The sequence below is a fragment of the Hyperoodon ampullatus genome, assembly GCF_949752795.1.
Source record: "Hyperoodon ampullatus genome assembly, chromosome: 4".
NCBI lineage: Eukaryota > Metazoa > Chordata > Mammalia > Artiodactyla > Ziphiidae > Hyperoodon > Hyperoodon ampullatus.
The window spans coordinates 26,471,668-26,491,278 of record NC_136917.1 but is presented as its reverse complement, the minus strand read 5'-3'; the positions used below and the strand labels follow the sequence as shown (position 1 = coordinate 26,491,278).

At 60.2% G+C, this 19,611-nt stretch overlaps 2 protein-coding genes across 2 annotated transcripts; both read left to right on the top strand.

Moving 5' to 3' along the window:
• Positions 1–523: 523 nt before the first annotated feature.
• ADAT3 (adenosine deaminase tRNA specific 3) lies at positions 524–1,763 on the top strand (the record flags this gene model as incomplete). The annotated part of the gene is made up of 1 exon (XM_079702431.1): positions 524–1,763. The coding sequence occupies one exon, from the start codon at positions 524–526 to the stop codon at positions 1,574–1,576; it is 1,053 nt and encodes a 350-aa protein (XP_079558557.1). The 3' UTR covers positions 1,577–1,763.
• Positions 1,764–3,093: 1,330 nt separating this feature from the next.
• SCAMP4 (secretory carrier membrane protein 4) lies at positions 3,094–15,343 on the top strand (the record flags this gene model as incomplete). The annotated part of the gene is made up of 7 exons (XM_079701439.1): positions 3,094–3,120; positions 3,304–3,352; positions 4,497–4,625; positions 4,915–5,071; positions 6,792–6,893; positions 11,857–11,974; positions 13,664–15,343. 7 exons carry the CDS (start codon positions 3,094–3,096, stop codon positions 13,841–13,843), a joined length of 762 nt encoding a protein of 253 aa, XP_079557565.1. The 3' UTR covers positions 13,844–15,343.
• Positions 15,344–19,611: the final 4,268 nt, after the last annotated feature.

The window sequence follows — 19,611 nt, the reverse complement described above, 5'->3', positions numbered from 1 at the left end:
ACAGGTGAACTTAACGTTAGTAATACGTTTCTTTAACCTGAGACAGGCAGAGTGTTCCCACTTCAGCACGTAGTCAACACAGTCGTTCCCCGGTATCCATGGGGAACTGGTTCCAGGACCCCCAAGAATAACAAAATCCGAGGATGCTCAAGGCCCTTATATAGAACGGTGTAGTGCAGACGGTCCTCGGTATCCGTGGAATACAGAAAAAACTGAGACAGTTCATGTTCATTCTTTTGTATTAAGTCTCTGAGGTCCAGTGTGAATTCTCCCAACATGAGACATCTCAAAGCAAAAGGGGGAAAAAAAACACCGTAACGAGGGCGGTTTAAACTCTGTGCAAAGCAAATGTTAGTAGGCGATGAGTGAGAGCACGACCGCTGATGCGTCTCGCTCGGTTGGACGAGCCTCCAGATTCGGCACGCTCCTGGGACCGACCCCTCGTCCGGCCCAGCAGGCTTCCCGCAGCTGAGGATGATGCCCTGCTCCGGTGTCTGTCCCCGCAGTCGGAGCCCTGCAGAGGATGGACCCCACCCCGGGCGACGTGGAGCCACACAGAGACGCGAAGGCCGGGAGCTCCGAGCGAGAGCCGGCGTGGCAGGCCCTCCCCATCCTGTCTGAGCAGCAGTCGGGTGCTGTGGAGCTGGTGCTGGCCTACGCCGCGCCGGTCCTGGACAAGCGCCAGACCTCACGCCTCCTCAAGGAGGTGTCAGCCGTCCACCCGCTGCCCGCACAGCCTCACCTCAAGAGGGTGCGACCCAGCCCCCGCCCCGGCTGCCCACACGCGCTGGAGATCCTGTTGTGCCTGGCGGGGCCGGCCACGGGCATGCGATCGCTGGCCGAGCTCCTCCCACCGCCGGCCGTGGACCCCCGTGGCCTGGGGCAGCCCTTCTTGGTGCCCGTGCCCGCGCGGCCGCCCCTGACCAGGGGTCAGTTCGAGGAGGCGCGCGCCCACTGGCCCACCACCTTCCACGAGGACCGGCAGGTGACCCGAGCCCTGGCCGGGCAGCTCTTCTCGGCACAGGAGCGGGTGGCGATGCAGGGCCACATGGAGCGGGCCGTGTGGGCCGCGCAGCAGGCAGCCTCGCGGGGCCTGCGGGCCGTGGGGGCAGTGGTGGTGGAGCCGGCCTCGGGCCGCGTGCTGGCCACGGGCCACGACTGCAGCAGCGCGGCCGGACCCCTGCTGCACGCCACCATGGTGTGCATTGACCTGGTGGCCCGGGGCCAGGGCCGCGGCGCCTATGACCTCGCACCCCACCCCGCCTGCTCCTTCGCCCCAGCCGCCGCCTCCCCAGGCGTCCGCGCGGGCTCCGTGCGCAAGCTGGACGAGGACGCCGATGGCCTGCCCTACGTGTGCACCGGCTACGACCTGTACGTCACCCGTGAGCCCTGCGCCATGTGCGCCATGGCCCTGGTCCACTCCCGCGTACGGCGCGTCTTCTACGGGGCGCCCTCGCCCGACGGCGCGCTGGGCACCCGCTTCCGCCTCCACACCCAGCCGGACCTCAACCACCGCTTCCAGGCCTTCTGTGGTGTGCTGGAGGCCCAGTGCCGCCGGCTGGACCCCGATGCATAGGCCCTGCCCGGACCTTCCTCAGCCTCCCTCATGTTGCCAGGGGCTGTCGACCCATCTCGGCTTGGGGACACTTGTGCTGTTGCTGCCGGCGCGTGGGGTGCACGCCTGTCTGGGTGAGCTCTTCCCCGGGCTTGGGCGTAACGGAGCTCCAGCCAGGCCGAGTAGCCGGGCAGCTTCAGACCTGGGCCTCTGGGGCCACCGGGATTGTGTCTCCTTTTCTCAGGTGTCAGGAAACAGCTCTGACGTGTGAAAATAAACAACTGAAAACTAGGTCGGTGTCTGGGACTTCCCTGGCGGTCCAGTAGTTAGGGCTCTGTGCTTCCAGTGCGGGGGGCGCGGGTTCGATAAGATCCCACGTATCACGCGGTGCGGCCAAGAGGAAAAAAGAAACCAGGTCGTTGTCTGTTGACAGAGGAGCGAGGGTCCCTGGGTCGGGGTGGCTGCTCCCGCCGACACCTGGGCTTGTACTGGAGGGGGGGTGGGCCACTCATGGGCAGGGTGGGGCCCCCGGAGTCTGGAAGGCTGTGGCTGGACTCTGGGGAGAAGCCCGGCCAGCCTGGACTCAGCTGACCACATCAATTTCCCGTCCTTTGCAGGTGCCCACGGGGTCCCCAGAGGGGCTCTTGGGCTCTTCCAAGGCGGGTTAGCACTAGGACCCGTGTGTGTGGGACTCGGAGCAGCCTGTTTGTCCATCCAGCAGACACACTTTGACTGACCACACGGTGCCACAGGGCCCTGAGACATCCCTGCTCTGAGCCCCTGCTCCAGCCCCCAACCCGGGGATGCTCCCAGCCCGTGGGGACAGGGCAGGGGGGCTCAGCCAGAGCCGGAGCAGTGGGCAGACAGTGGGGCCTGCAGGCAGGAGGGCAGGGCCAGGCTGGGCTGAGGGTCCCGGTGGGGCCCTCACTGAGCAGGGGGCTGGGGGGTGCACCCAGAGAAGTCTCGGTCACTGGATCCTTCCCACCTGGACCACCTCCAGGCAGGGCTCCCCCACCCACTCTGGTGCCAGGCACAGGGGGCAGTGCAGGGCCAGCTGTACCGTGAGGGCCCAGTGGGCGCTAGGCATGGCCACATTGCCTGGCCCGTTTCCTGAAGATGGCACCATCTGCCCGCAGGGCCCTCGTGGAACAGGTGAATTCAGCTCAGTTACACGCCTTGGTGGTGTCTCCTGTGAGGGGCTGCTCTGTGACACGGGCTCCTGGGTTCCTTCTGGGCAGGGCCGCTGGGTGCCGGGCCTGTCCCCTGGCATTTTACTTGGATTGCAGTGGGGTCCTTGGCCTTGCAAGGCTCACAAGGGCAAAAACCGCAGACCAGAGAGGTTGTGTGGTTTGCCTGAGGTCACACAGCAATGAGCATGGACCTATTTATCAGTGATTCAGAGATTCTTTGTGGCCATAGGAGGTGCTCAGAGCCATCCGTGGATAAAGGGGAAGTTTGGGGGTGTGGGGGAGATGAGGCAGGAGGGCAGTGGGGGTGGGTTGCCGGGATCCTCTGGCCTGATGCCTCCCCTCGCATACATGCCAGGCTGCCCGGGGGGATCTGAGGTGAGGTGGTGACTGGGATCGCACGTTCAGGGCTGGGCCAGCCTTTGGGCCAAGAGCCCAGATACCCCTGTGGACGGTTTGGTGGTTAGGACGGTGCCCGCGGTGGCTCTCTGGGTCTGCAGCTGGCGTTGGGGTCGCCCAGCAGCCATGGGGACCCCCTGACTGTGACTGTCTCCCCTCCAGGTGGCTTCAGGCTTCCGCCCCTGCCCTGTCTTCACAGCGGAAATGTCAGGTGAGTCCTGACCGCATCGCGCAGCGAGGGTTCCAGCTTCTCCACCCCTCTGGGAAGCGCTCATGCGCTGGACGCTGTGCTGCGGGCAGGATCACGTCCCCCTTGAGGCCCGTGCAGTGCCTGCCATGGCAGCGCGTGCGCTAAAATGGAGCCATACAAAGATGAGCACGGCCCCTGGGCCGGGGGACACGCGAAACCGGAGAAGTTTCGTGTTGAAAACCATGCAGTCTGGACCCCGGGACCCTGGAACAGGACCCTACTGCAGATGTAACTTAATTTGAGGTCCCAATGGAATAGGGTGGCCCTGATGTCTCATGGCAGACGTCTAGGAAGGAGGAAACGTGGGCATAGACACACACAAGCCAGGGAAGATGGGGGCGGACACTGGAGGGAGGGGTCCACAAGCCCAGGACGCCTGGAGCCCCCAGAAGCTGGAAAGGGCAGGAAGGACCCTCCCTTGGAGTGTGGCCCTGTCACACCTGGATCTCAGTCATCTGGTGTCCAGAATGGAAATGGATAAATCTCTGTTGTGTTAAACCCCCCAGTCTGTGGTCGTTTGTTACAGCCGCCCTGGGAAGTTCATATGTCCCGAGTGCCAGAACCTTCCCTGGAGTCAAAGGTGTGAATGGCACGTGGGCCCCACCATCGAGTCTGTGTGTGTTCCTGTGACTTCTGAGAAATCACCACCAACTCAGTGATTTAAATAAAATTTGTTCTCTGACAGTCCTGAGGTCAGGAGTCCGACTGGGGTCTCACGGGGCTAAATCCAGGTGTGGGCAGGGCTGGTCCTTCCGGAAGCTCCAGGGCAGCATCGGTTCCCGCCTTTTCCAGCTTCTAGAGGCGCAGCATCCCTGGCTCGCGGCCCCTCCTGCATCCTCACAGCCAGCAGCGCAGCATTTCCCGTCTCTCTCTGTGTCTGATCCTCCCGTCTCCCTCTTAGAAGGACCCTGGGATGACGCTGGGCCTCTCGGGGAATCCAGGGTCCTCCCCATCCCAGGGGCCTTAACTTAGTCCCACCTGAAAAGTCCCCTCTGCCCTGTGGGGTGACATGTCCACAGGTCCTGGGACCAGATGGGACGCATCTTTGGGGCCGCTACAAGCTGATTGCAGTGTGGGTTTTGTTCTGGCCCCTCTGTCTCTTCAGGAAAGGAGAACAACTTCCCCCCGCTGCCCAAGTTCATCCCCCTGAAGCCCTGCTTCTACCAGAACTTCTCTGACGAGATCCCTATCGAGCACCAGGTCCTGGTGAAGAGGATCTACCGCCTGTGGCTTTGTGAGTGGACAGGGCAGGAATGGGAGGCCACCTGCACCACCCAGAGACCCAAGACTGGGACAGGGGCAGTCTAGGAGGCCACCCTGCACCCGGGCGGTGAGAGCCTGAGGGTTTGGTAATAAAGCTCCTTTCTGATGAGCTGCTGTCCGGTGTGGATGGAGCAGGTGGGGGCGCTGGGCCCTCTGGACCCTTCTCTGGCGTGGGGTCCCTGCACTCATGGGAGCCGCCGTCCAGGGGTGGGGGGTGTCCCGGCTCAGCCCCTCTCTCCCCCCTCGCCCCCTCCCCACAGTCTACTGCGCCACCCTGGGCGTCAACCTCGTCGCCTGCCTGGCCTGGTGGATCGCCGGCGGCTCAGGAGCCAACTTCGGTCTGGCCCTGCTCTGGCTGCTGCTCTTCTCCCCCTGCGGCTACGTGTGCTGGTTCCGGCCCGCATACAAGGCCTTCCGGTGAGTGGGGCGGGCGGCCCGCACCCTCCAGGGCCCTCGGGGAGTGTCTGGTGCCGACAGCCCCAAACTGAGGGGAACAGGATACCTCACCGCGTGTGCTCCCCTCCGTGCCCAGCCCCGCATGGGCTGCATCCTGGTCTGCATCTGCCGCCGGGCCCAGGTGTGAGCTCCACCCCTTCCTCTTGTCCAGTTTGGATGGCACTTTATATCGGGTCTGCAGACAACGGCCCACGGGCCAAAACCAGCTGCTGCCTGTTTTGTTCACTTTTAATAACTTTATTGAGATAATATTTTACATATTCTGCAGCTCACCTGCTTAACCATTCGGTGTTTCTAGTATCTTCACAAGGTTGGATAACCATCACCACTGTCTAATTCCAGAACATTCCATCACCCCAAAGGGAAACCTCGTGCCCATTAGCATCCCCCCATCCCCCTCCCCAGCCCCTGACAACCATGAACCTGCTCTCTGTGTCTGTGGATCTGCCTGTTCTGGACGTTTCCTGTCAGTGGAATCACAGCCTGTTTGTCCTGTGTCTGGCTTCTCTCACTGAGCATAGTGTTCTCAGGGTCCATCCACGTTGTAGCAAGTGTCAGGGCTTCACTCCTTTTCATGGCCGAGTGATGCGCCCGTGTGTGGAGGGACAGCAGGTTTGTTTTTTTTTTTAAATAGTATTGTGGGGTTTTTTTTGGCTGTGTTGGGTCTTCGTTGCTGTGTGCAGGCTTTCCTTAGTTGCAGAGAGCAGGGACTACTGTTTGTTCCAGTGCGCAGGCTTCTCATTGCGCTGGCTTCTCTTGTCGCCGAGCACGGGCTCTAGGCGCACGGGCTTCAGTAGTTGCCGCACAAGGGCTCAGTAGTTGTGGCTCACAGGCTCTAGAGCGCAGGCTCAGTAGTTGTGGCGCGTGGGCTTAGTTGCTCTGCGGCATGTGGGATCTTCCTGGATCAGGGCTCAAACCCGCGTCCCCTGCATTGGCAGGCAGATTCTTAACCACTGCGCCACCAGGGAAGTCCCCCCACAGTTGTTTATCCATCATCCATTGATGGGCGTTTGAGTTGTTGCCACCTTTTGGGTGCTGTGAATCTTGCTCTGTGAATGTTCACCCCCAGCCAGCCCCCTGCTACTCAGGTGTGTGCCATGTTTGCCCCTGGAAGGTCCCTGAATCCAAGACTCAGTGGGAGTCAAACAGGGCCCCTGGTGCCCTCTTGGAGGCAAGAACCAGAAACCCGCTCTCATGTGCTGAAGCAGAAGGGGCCTGTTGCTTGAGGCCCCAGGCTGGCTGGTGCGACTGTGCGCAGGAACGGGGACCCCCAAGGGCTTCGGGGACTGCCTGGGAGCAGCCCTGAGCTACGCGAGCATCCCTGCTTCCCCTGCCCTTCCTCTGCTGTGGGTCCCCCAGCGCCTGCCCTCCTTTCATGAGCCGGAAGTGGTCTGGGTGAGCCCCGTGCAGCCTCCCTTGTCCGGGGCAGCAGGCATGGGTCCAGCATGCAGAGCACCTGAAATCCACGATGAGCCTCCCTCGGGCCACGCGGGTGCGGGCACGTGCTTAGGACGCAGGAGGCTCTTAACCTCCCCAGGAGGAGTGTGTCTGGGTGACATCCTCTGGGAAGGGCAGTGCTGGGCCCCTCCTGATGGGAACTGCACGGGAGGGGCCGTCCTACTCCCGCAGCCTCTGCCTCTTCCTCCTCGGCCTCAGTAATGGCTCTTTTCCTTTCCTCCAGATCTGACAGCTCCTTCAATTTCATGGCGTTTTTCTTCATCTTCGGAGCCCAGTTCGTCCTGACCATCATCCAGGCTGTCGGCCTCTCGGGATGGGGCGCGTGGTAAGCAAGACCCCCGAGAGCCCGCAACGAGCGGGGTCAGCTCTGGGGCCACGAGTCACTTGCTCATACTGTTCGTGCAGGCTGAGCTCTGTGACGAGGACCCCAAAACTCTGACAGCTGGGAGAGGGCTGACGTTTGTTCCTTGCTCTTGTCTACCCTCCAGGGAGGTGCCGGCTCAGGGGGCCGGGTGCGGCAGATCCGCCCGCCTTCTGCCGCCTCGTGCGTGGTCACCCGGCCCCAGGAGGACCTGGGAAGCGTGGTCCATGATGTGTCTGGGGGGTGGGAGAGCAGCTCGAGGGCCTGCCCTGAGCAGCCACCTGTGCCTAGGCCTACCTAGGGGGTGAGCCGTTTTCCATTTGTTTGCTTTTGGGGTATCATACGAGGTTTCTGTGGCTACTGTAACAAATTACTCCGGATTTAGTGACTTGAAATGAAAGAAACTTATGTCACGTTCTGGAGATCAGAATTCACTTAACCTGTGAGTGGGCAGGGCCGGTCCTTCTGGAGGCTCCAGGGGAGCATCGGTTCCCGCCTTTTCCAGCTTCTAGAGGCGCCGCATCCCTGGCTTGTGGCCCCTCCTACATCCTCACAGCCGGCAGCGCAGCATCTCCCGTCTCTCTCTGCCTCTGACCCTCCCGCTTCCCTCTTATAGGGACCCTGGGATGACGCTAGGCCCCCCGGGGTATCCAGGGTCCTCCCTGTCTTAGGGGCTTTAACTTAAGCCCACCTGGAAAATCCCTTTTGCCACCTAAGGTGCCACATCCGCGGGGCCCTGGAGCAGGACGTGGCAGTGTTGGGGCAGCGGGTCCGTCTGCAGCAGGCAGTGCCCAGAGGTGGCGCTGGGCGGTTGCTCTTCCTGCCTTGTGTGCCACCAGGCGTGTCCCCATGTCTCTTGGTAGAATTTCTCGGCATGTCAGGACCTTGGCCGCGTGAGCGGCGGGGAGTCTTCTGGGTCACGCCCTCTGGTGCATCTTCTGGCTCCTAGGTCGGGGGCGCCTGTTGCCATTGCCTTCAAGGTGTCTGTCCCCGTCACTCTGCCATGTCCGTGGGGACGGCTGCCACGTGCCCTTGGCAGTGGTGAGCTGTGCGCGCTCCTTTTGTTCCTGAGGCCCCGCTGAGGTTGCACAGCCTCTCAGTGTCCGTTTGCTGCCGGGCCTTCACCCCTCCCCAGGATTGTCACCCAGGGTCACCCAGGGTCATCTCCAGGGTGCGTCTCTCTGGGTTCCTGACATCACTCCCTCCCTGCATGGTGAGCAGACCCTGAATGCTGGGCCTCCTCTTGGCCGATGCCTTCCCAGATGCGGGTCTGGGATCCCCAGGACCACCCCAGGTGCAGGGATTCACTGGGCGACCCCCAGGCACGGCCGAGACCCCAGATCCAGCGGGAGAGTAGGTGCCCGGGTGGACTCCACGTTTGCACAGGTGGTGTTGGGACGGGGAGCCCCCGAGGTCTGGTTCCAGACACAGCCTCACGCCGGCACCCAGCCGCCTTCTGCTTGGCCCCCCATTGCCGTGGTTTCTGCACAGACGGGCAGGGTGCACACACCTTCCTTGGGGCCCAGCCTGCAGAAAGGGAACATCGGAGCCGACCTTCCCACCTCCCGTGGGGGCCTCCCCAGCTGGTGACCTCACCTCGCGCAGGGGCTGCCCCGAGATGTTCCCCTTGTCTGGGAAGTCGTGGGGAGGGGGAGGGGGGTAGTAATAACAACGGTGACAGTGACGGTGACAGTGCTCCTGGGTGTGCAGGGGGGCTTGGGCACCTCCCGAGGGCTGGCTCATTTGCTCCCCTTGAAGGGGTCTCCTGACTTCCTAGTCTGCAGACAAGGGGATGGGCGTGGATGGGGGCAGGGGTTAGGGTCAGGGTTAGGCTCCGTACCTGGTACCCAAGGCCCTCCCCTTCCTGCCAGTGTGGGCAGCTGTCCTGGCTCTGGTCCCGTACGGGGACCCCCAGGCTCCACAGACGTGGGGGAGTAGATGGCGCCTGGCCCGGGGGCCGCCTTGGGGCTCAGTGCTGGGGCTGGGGCCGAGGAGCTGCAGCTCTGCCCGTCTGCGTTCACCCTGACGGGCCAGCCTGGGCTTCCCCCGCCTGGGGTCTGCCCCACTGCTGAGCCTCCCCGCCCGGGGTCTGCCCACTCCGGGGGTCTCCTCCCGGCTGGCTGGGGTCTCCCTGTTCCCGGGGTCTCACCCTCCTGCCCAGGTGGCCGCAGTCCCGCAGGTCACCTCCAGGGAGCGAGTGGACCACCCTGGGGTCAGCGTGTGGAGCCTCGGGGATACCTTCCGGGGGCACCGGCTCCCAGCCAGTCCCGGGCCCGCAGGTCTGTCCCTCCCCGCTCACCCCAGACGCTTCCCTGTGAGTCCGTGCAGGAGGTGGACTTTTAAAACCTCTGACACGTCTTATACGTAAAAGGCCGTGATGCTGCTTTGCACCAGGAAGCCAACAGTGACCCCAGCACCTCAGATGCTCACATGTGTCTTTCTTGCCCTCTAGTGACCTTCTCACGTGGGGCCCCTTAGAGGTTCACGGACCCGGGGCAGAGCCCGCTGCCCACCACTCAGCCAACTCCCCGCCCACGTCCTCGCCTCGACCACGCATGGTGGGTGCAGTGCTCTTACCCACCTGCAGGTGTCTTGGGTTTCCACAGTGTTTCCATGACAAGTCTTTCCCCTCGGGGATCCCTGTGGGTTGTTAACGTCTGGTCTTTGTGGTTGGTTCACATCAGACTCGAGGTGAGGTGTGCACGCCTCTCTGATCCGGGAGCTCGACCGTCTGTAGTCTCCACGGTAGGGGCTTTATCTAGGTGTCTTCACAGCCAGGAAGGCAGCCTCTTAAGCGCACGATTCAGTGGTTTTCAGTGTATTTACAAGGATAGAGGTTCATCACCTCTATCCAATTCCAGAACATTCCGTCACCCCAAAAAGAAGCCCGTCCGCATCATCAGTCACCCCCACCCCCTCCCCAGCCCCTGACAACCACGCATCCCCTCTCTGTGTCTGTGGACTTGCTTGTTCTGGACGTTTCCCATTCACACACTGTGTGTCCTTCTGTGTCTGGCTTCTCTCACTGAGCGTCGTGTTCTCAGGGTCCATCCACGTGGTAGCGAGTGTCGGGGTTTCTCTCCTTTTCATGGCTGAGTGATGTTCCCGTGTGTGGAGGGACACGGTATGTGTGTCCATTTACAGACACATGGGTGGACGCTTGGGTTATGTGTGCCTGTCTGTTATTGCAAGTTGTTCTGTTGTGCAGTTTCTACAGGTATCCGTGTGAATGTGTGTTCTCGTTTCTCTTCCACCTGGTTGTGGAATTGCTGGGCGACACAGTAACTATTTAGCCGTCTGAGGAGCTGCCAGGCCCTCCCATAGCTTTTGCAGGCTGCATCCCTGTGCTGTCCTTTTGCACCTTCTGTCCCCATATCCCTGGCTCTGTCCCCTCAAGCTCCTGGCCGAGTGGCCTTGGGGGAGCACCTGGCACCCTCGTGTCCCTGCCGCCTTGTCTCCAGGCCTGTCATCCTCCCTGCCCTCCCCCCACTGCCACTTGCCTTGGCTGACCCGCCTGGTGGGTGCAGCAGGCTCTGCACGTCTGTCCGTAGCTGGTCAAGGCCGGTTTATCACCCACTGTCCTGAGTGGGTCACCCTGGGCTGTTGGTGAGATCGTTCTCTGGAAGCTCCGGCTGCTGGTCCCTCTGGGAGGCTGGGCAGTGGAGCAGGTCCCCATCCTACAGCCCCACCCTCCCCAGTGGCCAGGATCCATGGCCCCAGATCCGATGCGAGATCATTGGTCCCCAGAGTGGCCCCTCCCCCAGCAGAGCCAGCCCCTCTTCCGCTCCCAGTAGCCCACAGGACAGCATCCAGCCCCCCACTGGCCCAGCCCCAGCTGCCTGTCTACCCACCTGAGCCCCCCAGCCGCCCAGCTGTGCTCATACCCCTCAAAGTGTAAAGCAGTGTGTTCTGTTGTCCTTGTTTGTACACAAGGACGTCTCTCCTGGTTTCACAGAGGGGCGAGGCTTGTTCGTGTGTGCCTGCAGCAGGTTGCATACATCTTATAAACTCTCTCAGGAAGGATACATAGTAGATGAGCTACACCAGTCCCCTCTGGGCTGGGGAGGGGGTCGGCAGGAGAGAGACTGTCTATTGTGTATTTTTTTTTAATTTCCTGAATCTTGAACAGTGCGGTGTCATTACTTGCTAAGAAGAAACATTCTCAAAAACACCCTATTTCCTGCCTCTACCTCCCAGAGACCAGATGGGTGTTCTTCCGCATGTGGACTAGGGACGCACCCAGTGACCACCAGCTTTCTCTTGTTTTGCTGTCTCCTTAATAAACTGATGTTCCAGTCATTCCCAGCCAGTGGGCATTTACAGGTTACCCTCAGCTTTTCCTTCTTACAGCAATGGCCGTGGCGTAAATTTTTACAAGTGAAATAGTTGGGGGAAAAGGAATGAGCACTGGGGCTTCCCTGGTGGCGCAGTGGTTGAGAGTCCGCCTGCCAATGCAGGGGACACGGGTTCGTGCCCCGGTCCGGGAAGATCCCACATGCTGCGGAGCAGCTGGGCCCGTGACCCATGGCCACTGAGCCTGCGCGTCTAGAGCCTGTGCTCCGCAACAGGAGAGGCCACAACAGTGAGAGGCCCGTGTACCACAAAAAAAAAAAAAAAAAAAGGAATGAGTGCTTAAGTCTTGTTCTGGGTCGCACCCCACACTGACAATGTAGTATTTGTTTCTCCATTCCCTCACTATGTTTGCCGGGACGATGGTGTCAGAACGAGACTTTTTCTAACTTGCACATCTTTGTTGGTGGGTTCGAGCATCGCTTCCAAAGTTTGTTGCTCCTTGTGAATTGCCCATTTTCTCTGCCAGTCATTTACCTTTTTCTTGTTGGTTTATTGGAGCTCTTTACACATGAGGGATGGTGGGCCCTTGTCTGGTGGTCATGCTGGCTCCCACACACTCTCTCGTCCCTTGCAGTGGTTGGCTGGCCGCGATTGGGTTCTTCCAGACCAGTGTCGGGGCCGCCGTGGTCATGCTGCTTCCGGCCATCATGTTCTCCATGTCGGCCGCCATGATGGCCATCACAATCATGAAGGTAACTCCTCTAGGTCCCGAGACATCCCGCTTCTTCTCTCGCATCCTGTGTCCTGACCTCCCAGCCCCGGGGGCTCATCTTACCCTGTTTCGGTAGCAGGAGACCGAGCATCGGGAAGTGAAGTGAGTGCTGTCAGCAGGGCACACCCTCCGTGGTCCAGACCCTCGACCTCTCAGGCCAGGGCCCTGCTTTCCCGCCCACATGGCCTTCCAAGGAGGAGGGACTCGGGGAGACAGTGCCCTGTGGCCGATGGTGACCACTGCCTGCCAGAGCCCCTAGCACGCGTGTCCCAGAGGGTGGTCCACACTGCCAATTCAGCCACCACCGGCCACTAATCACTGTTTACAGTTAAATCCAAATTGAGTAAAGTTAACTAAAACTAAAAATTCCTTGTGTCCGTCGCACCCACCTCCTCCCGAGCGCTCAGGCCGTGAGTGGCTGGCGCCGACCAGCTCCACCGTCACGGGCTCTCCCTGGACAGCCCCACTCCAGGCGTTTGGAGGCTTCCAGCTGGAACATGAGCCCTATAGTCTGGGGGCATCGGCTGCATGAGGGTTTTCCTGGGGCCACGTGGAAACCGACGGGTGACGAGGCTGACGGTGCGTCCACCTGGCCTTCCCGGTGGTGATCCTCTCGGCCGTGCCCCTCCTGTGCGCCCAGTACCGCTGCTCAGGGAAGCCAGCCCTACCCACGACTTTTTTTTTTTTTTTCCCCATGCCGTGGGGCTTGTGGGATCTTAGCTCCCTGACCAGGGATCGAACCGGCACCCTTGGCAGTGAAAATGCAGAGTCCTGAGCACTGGATTGCTGGGGAAGTCCCTGAAAGCTGGGTTTTGAGTCCCTTCCAGCCTCCGTGCCGTGGGATCTCAGCTGTTTTGTCAGGTTTTGAGGCCTGCACTGTTCCGTCGGAGCCCTGGGTCATCTGGAAGGACAGAGGGGTGCCTGCTCCTCCGTGTTTGCCCCTGAAGTCCCCTGGCTCTATGGATGACCCGAAGGGGGCAGGAGGAACCAGCAGAAAGCAGACCCCGGGAGGCTTGGGGAGATGCTGGGACGAAGGCCACACAGGGACAGCTGTGGTTCCACCAGGAACATCTCAGCAGCAGACGGGAGGGGTTCCGAGCTGAGCGAGTCCTCCAGAGCAGAGCTGCCCCATCGGGGTCCCCAGCACCGCCCCGGTTTGGGGGTTCGCCGGGAGGCCATTGCACAGGAGAAAGATAAAGGACAAAAGTGTCAGCTTCACTGCTCAAGAGCCTCAAGTTAAAACAAATGCCATCTTTTCAGTTAGTGGATTTGCTGGGATTTCCAAAAATAGCCCAGCCCCGTGTCTGAGGGGCCCAGCCTTCCTGGACGGTGGGGAGGAGGCAGTGGTCCATCCCCAGAGGTCTCTGCTGAGGAAGTCATTGCAGAGATGCCCTTGGCAACACGGGGGCCCGGGACCTGATGTGCCCCGGGGGGTGAGTCACTGGGTGGTCACCAGGCAGCAGACCTGTCCTGGACGAGCCCCTTTCTGCTGGGGCGGTGGAGACCCTCGGACGGGCAGGCAGTGGTCACAGCACAGGCGTGGCCTTCAGAGCCCCCGTCTCAGCTTCTGCACTTTTTCTAAAGTTCCTGCAGTTTGTCATCCGTTTAAGAAAAGCCCCGCCTCGAACCCAAGTGGGTCTCTGCACTGTCCTTTTTTCCACCCCCGCAGGTGCACAGCATCTACCGCGGGGCTGGTGGGAGCTTCCAGAAGGCGCAGACGGAGTGGAGCACAGGTGCCTGGCGGAATCCGCCGTCCCGGGAGGCCCAGTACAACAACTTCTCAGGGAACAGCCTGCCAGAGTACCCCACCGTGCCCAGCTACCCGGCCAGCGGCAGCCAGTGGCCTTAGCAGGAGCCCAGCGGCCCCGCTGCCTGCCCTCCACCGGCCAACCTGCCCCTCGCCATCCACTCCCGCTGCCCTGGGTTTGATGAGGCCCCTCCGCCAGCCGGGACGGCAGACCCGGGGGCTCTCGGGGACCCGCCCCCGCATTCACCTCACTCCCGAGAGCAGGGCTCCCTGCAAGCTCTGCCCAGAAGCTGTCCGGCCGCCGCTGTCCAGCAGAAGGACACCCCCTGTGGTCCTGAATGCATTTAGTCACTGTGACGTCCACTGTGCTGCAGCCACACCCTCTCCCCTCGGGGTCTCGGGGGGCTGACCCGGGCCTTGCAGGTCAGAGGTGGGCCGGCTGCCCCCTTTCCAGAGCTGCTGACACAGAGAAGGGCCCCGGCCCCGCGTCCACCCTTCCTGGCCATGCGTCCACCCTTCCCGGCCTCCATCCGGGTGGTTGCCCTCGGCCCAGCTTCCAGTAAGAGGGAAAGAGGGAGGCCTTCCCAGCACCAGGTTCCGGTCCCTGGTGGGAGACGGAGGGGCTCGACGGTAGCTGGATCCTCCATGTGTTTGCCCTCTTGTGGACTTGCCGCCTCACTGCCACGATCTGAGCTTCACCCCGTCTGGCTGGCTGGCTGGCTGTCCATCTGTCCGTTGGCAGCTTGCCTCCAGTCCCCCTGCCCGTGGCCATGCTCATTCCGAGATGCTCTCATCCCCCCCGGAGGGGTCTTAGAGCTGGGACCCTCAGGTAGGACCTCGTCAGATCCGAAACCTGGGACCAACTCGCTCTGCGGGGAAGGGGAGCCGCTGGTCTGTCCCGGATGGAAGCAGACGGGAAACCAGACGCATCTCCGCAGAGCGCACGCCCCAGGCCGAGCGCTGGGCCCGAGGCTCGTGGGCTGCCATCCACGCAGCCCTCCTGGGACCGCGGGACCAGGAGTTGGAGTCCCTGAGGGGACAGAGGAGAGTGACAAGTCTGTGCCTTATTAGGAATCTGAACCTGCCCCTTCGCTCTGCCCTCCGGTCCTTCCAGCTCCTTCCCAGACAAGCAGCCTGCACCTGTGTGAGTGGATGGGCCCCCGTCCAGGCTCCCGGGCGCCCCAGACGCTGCCCCTCGGCTCCTAGTCACCCAGCCCTCGGGGCAGGACGCCCTTCCTGTCGCACCAGCTGGGCCGCCCCCCACGCCCCCGCCTGCTTGCTTGGCTACTCATGCTGACCACCCCGCGGTGCCCGAAGGCGGCCGCGAGAAAGCGCCCGGGTCTGGGACCCTAATGGGCCCCTGAGATGGGAAACCCGGGTCCCGTCGCGTCCCCAAGGCCACCTCCCGTGACGGAGGCGTGCGTCACACTCCCCGTGGGGCCAAGTCGCGCGTGAGCGGGGCGCCACCAGTGACGGGCGATGAGCAGGCATCAGCCAGCCCGGGATCGCCCACGGCACCCACCCCCACCCCACTCCTCGCTGTGCGTTGTGGTTTTTGTTACGTGAGAATATCCAGGAAATAAAGACATCCTTTCTGCATCAGAGGAGCCTCCGCGGGGGCTGTTTTTGGCGCCACGTGGTATCACCTCCGGGGCCTTCATCCCCTGGATCCCAGCGCCCACGGCCTCCGGCGGGATAAACCAGGACCAGGCTGTGCGCTGGGCCAAGTCCTGTCCACGCTGCCGGCCGCCCCTGCCAGGGACCCTGCCCCACCCACCGCGGAGCCTCGCCCGCGAGCCATGTCCCTTCGTGTTCTTGCTTTCAGTCACATTTTCTTCATGCTCAACAGCTTTCAACCGAAAAAGAAAATTTGCAGGAAGTGAGACACCAGCTCCACTTGCCATGAAGGAGACACGGGGGCTGAAGTGGCTGGGATAGGAGCAGTGTGGGTCTGCAGAGGCCCCAGTCCGGCTCATGGGGGGCCCTGGTGGTGGAGTGGACACCTCGCGTGGACACGGGAGAGCGGCGGCGGGTCTGTTACCCCACGGACACCAGGGGAAGGAAATGAAGTCCGCAGAGAGGAGGCAGACAGAACCCAGAACAAGTGGCGTGGGTTTCCTCGCGTCCACCCAAGTTCACTTGAAGTCCTGACCCAGCACCTCAGAGTGGGACCTGTGTGGGAACGGGGTCTTTGCGGGAGTAGTTAGTTAAGGGGAGGTCACACAGAAGCAGGTGGTCCTAACGCAGCAGGACTCGTGTCCTTAAGAGGGGGCCGTTTGGACACACACGGGGAGGGGCCGTGTGAAGGCACAGGCAGAGACGGGGTGAGGCCGCTCCGAGCCCAGGGTTGTGGGGACCCCCGGAAGCCAGGGGAGAGTGGGGGCGGAGGGTGGCAGGTGGTCCCTGGGCAGGAGCCAGCCTGGGACCCCGGATCTTGGGCTCTGCCCTGCCGAGCTGAGGGGATACACATGTGTGAGCCGCGCAGTCTGCGGTGCTGGGTCGCGGGCGGTGTAGGGCTCGCCTGTCAGTGTGGGGGACGCGGGTCTGGGGAAGGGCATCTGCGTCCTCGGCTCAGAGGTGATGTGGGGGACCCAGGACAGGTCGAGAAGGGGACCGTCTGCTGGGGCGGCTGTGACAGGACCACTGACCTGGGACCTAAACGAAAGATTTATCCCTCCCGGTTCTGGATCCAGGTGTGGCTGGACCGCACTCCCTCCAGACTCCAGGGGAGGGTCCTTCCTGCCTCTCCCACCCTCAGGGCGCTCCAGGCTCTGCCTCTGTCCTCACAGCCTTCTCTTCTGTCTCTTACAAGGAAACCATCCTTGGATTTGGGGCCCACCCCACATCCGGCATGATCTCAGCTGGATCCTTACCTTTAATACATCTGAAAAGACCCTGTTTCCAAGTAAGGTCACGGGTTCCAGGCCACCGCTCAGCCTGTCCAGGGAAAGAGAACCGAGGCTGCACCGAGGGGCTTGGCTGTGGGGATGGGTCCCTGGGATGGACGAGAGCATCATTCACGGGGGAAGGGGCGCAGGTGAGGGTGAGGGCAGGGCACCTGCAGACGCCCATGGGAGCCTTCCTGCAGGGGAGGCTGGGCTCAGAGCATCCTCAGTGGGATCCAAGGGGAGGGGCTGACCTTGGTCAGAAGCAGGGACAGGTCGCCTCTGGTGACGGGAGGCCGGCGGACCAGGCAGGTCCTGCAAATTGTGAGTAGTTGATAGCTGACAGCTGCTCACCAGCTGTCCTCCAGCTCGGGGTCCCCTGGGCACTGTGAGCACTGGGGTTGGAGCATCTTCTGAGGACCGTCCGGGGTGCTGTGGGGTGTGGAGCAGCCTTGCTGGCCCCACCCCCTTGATGCCAGTAGTCCCCCAGTCGTGATGACCACAGACATCCCCAGACATGGCCCCCTGGCCCCTGGGGCAGGACCATCCGGGTGAGATCCCTGCTTTAGCTGCAAGATCTGACCTGGCAAATCTGTTCTCAGTGGAGGTCAAGAGCAGCAACTGAACAAGAAAACTTGATGAAGTTTTTTTTTTTTTAATCTGATTGAGGGATCAAGTACCCTCAGTTTCATCACAAAGCATCGACGATGATGGAAGTCACTTCCAGGAGTAAGAACATGAAACAAAAAAAACGAGAAAGTTTTTAAAAGGGGACTTGCCTGGGTGTCCAGTGGTTGAGACTCAGCGCTCCTAATGCGGGGGGCCCAGGTTTGATCCCTGGTCAGGAAACTAGATTCCACATGCTGCACGGCGTGGCCAAAAAAAAAAACCAAAAAAACGGTAACTGGAAGTGATTTAACTTTGCTATGGAGAAAATGAATGATTGATCAGGATTACATTTGATTCGTAGAGTTTACTCTGAACCTCCTCTCAGAGAAAGCTCATCAGTTTGGGGGCGGGGAATCTGGGTTTAGATGCTGTGCCTTCATCAACAAAGACCCCGGGGCCAGGGGGCAGGTGGAAAGGTCCATGTAACAGACGACCACAGACTGGGTGGCTTAACACGGCAGGAATTGATGCCCACGTTCTGGAGGCCTGAGCGCAAGGCTGAGGTGTCACAGGGCCCTGCTCCCTCTGAGACCTTTGGGGGGACCCTTCCTGCCTCTCCCAGCTTGGTACTGTTATTTACTATATTAGGATTGAAGACAGAAAATTTTGAAACATTTTTTAATGTCATTTGAAAAATAAACTCATTACATTTGAACTGTTTTTTTTTTTGAAGTAGAGTTGATTTACAATGTTACGTTAGTTTCAGGTGTACAGCAAAGTGATTCAGGTATACATACATATATATATGTTCTTTTTCAGATTCTTTTCCATTATGGGTTTTTTTTTAACATCTTTATTGGAGTATCATTGCTTTACAGTGGTGTGTTCCATTATGTTCTTAAAAGGTATTGGATATGGTTCCCTGTGCTATTCAGCAGGTCCTTGTGTGTTCTATACGCTGTAGTGTGTCTAAGTTAATCCCAAATTCCTAATTTACGCCCCCTTCCCCCTTTGGTAACCATAAGTTTGTTTCCTATGCCTGCATTTTAACGTTTTTAAAAACCACATTTTCCAAAAATAAAAATAAAAGGATGAGTAACATTGCTTTCATTTTTCAAATCTCTGACTTGTGGCTTCAGAGAGGAGGAGCTGGATTCTCCCGTGGGCTCCTTTGCAGCAGGATGTTTTGGACCCGAGACACAGATTGAGGGTGAAAGGTTTACCCGGGAGGTGGAAGGCATAAATGAGCAGGTCACAGCTGTGGGCAGTCAGGAGGGCTCAGTCCCTCGAGGACCCTGCCTCAGGTTGTCTGCCCATGGGGGCGGGGTGCTGGGGGCATTCATCCTCCAGTTCACACACCTGGGCTGGGGACCGGGGGGACTTGACTCTGCCCTCAGGTGGAGAGTGCTGGTCTGTGTGCCTGCGTCTGTGTGTGTGCACGTGTGTGTGTGTGTGTGTGTTTGTGGGGAATGTGTTTGTGTCTTGTTATGAGTTGAATTGTTTCTCCCCGTCACCCCACCCCCCCCAAATTTGTATGTTTCAGTCCTAAACCCTAGGACCTCACTGGGAGCATATTTGGAAATAGGGTCATTGCATGTGGGATTAGTTAAAATGAGACTATAGTGGAATGGGGTGGTCCAAACGCAGTATGGCTGGTGTCCTTATCCAAGGGGGAGTTTGGACACAGACAAGACATGCAGGCAGAGAGAACACCGGGGGTGGTTGAAGTGATGCTGTCACAGCCAAGGAACCACCAGAAGCTGAGAGAAGGGCCTCCCCTCTCCCCTTCGGAGGGACACCTCAACCTTGGACTTAACAGTCTCCAGAACCAGGAGAAAATAAATCTCTGTTGTTGAAGCCACCCAGTCTGGGTGCTTTGTTACAGCCATCCCCAGACACACACACAGATGGGTTGTCCTGTCGCCTGGCCAGTCTTCATCTCTGCTCCTGTGACCCCAGCTGTCACCAACCAGGTCCTTCACCCACAACCCAGAATGTCTCCCCACTGCCTCGTGGCTTCTGTTCACCCATCGGGTAAGCTGGGCATCTTGCCTCAAGCATCAGAAACCAACTCCGGCTGTCTCGAGACGGCCCAGGAATTCATTGGAATTGATTTTTCAGAATAAATTGATTTATAGGAACTTAGCAGATGCCCAAGGAATTGGTGGGTGGCTGGGGACCCTGAATCAGACCCCGGACCAGGAGCGAAGGTGGCTGTGAGGACCAAGAGATGCTAATAGAACATCATCTTTTAAAGCATCCTGCGTGGTGAGAGGATAGGACCACGGCCTCGCCCCTGGAGTGAGCTGGTGGGAGCTGGCTCCAGGCTCCAAATCCCGAACAGGACTGTTCAGTGGCTGTTTTAGTCTCCTGGGG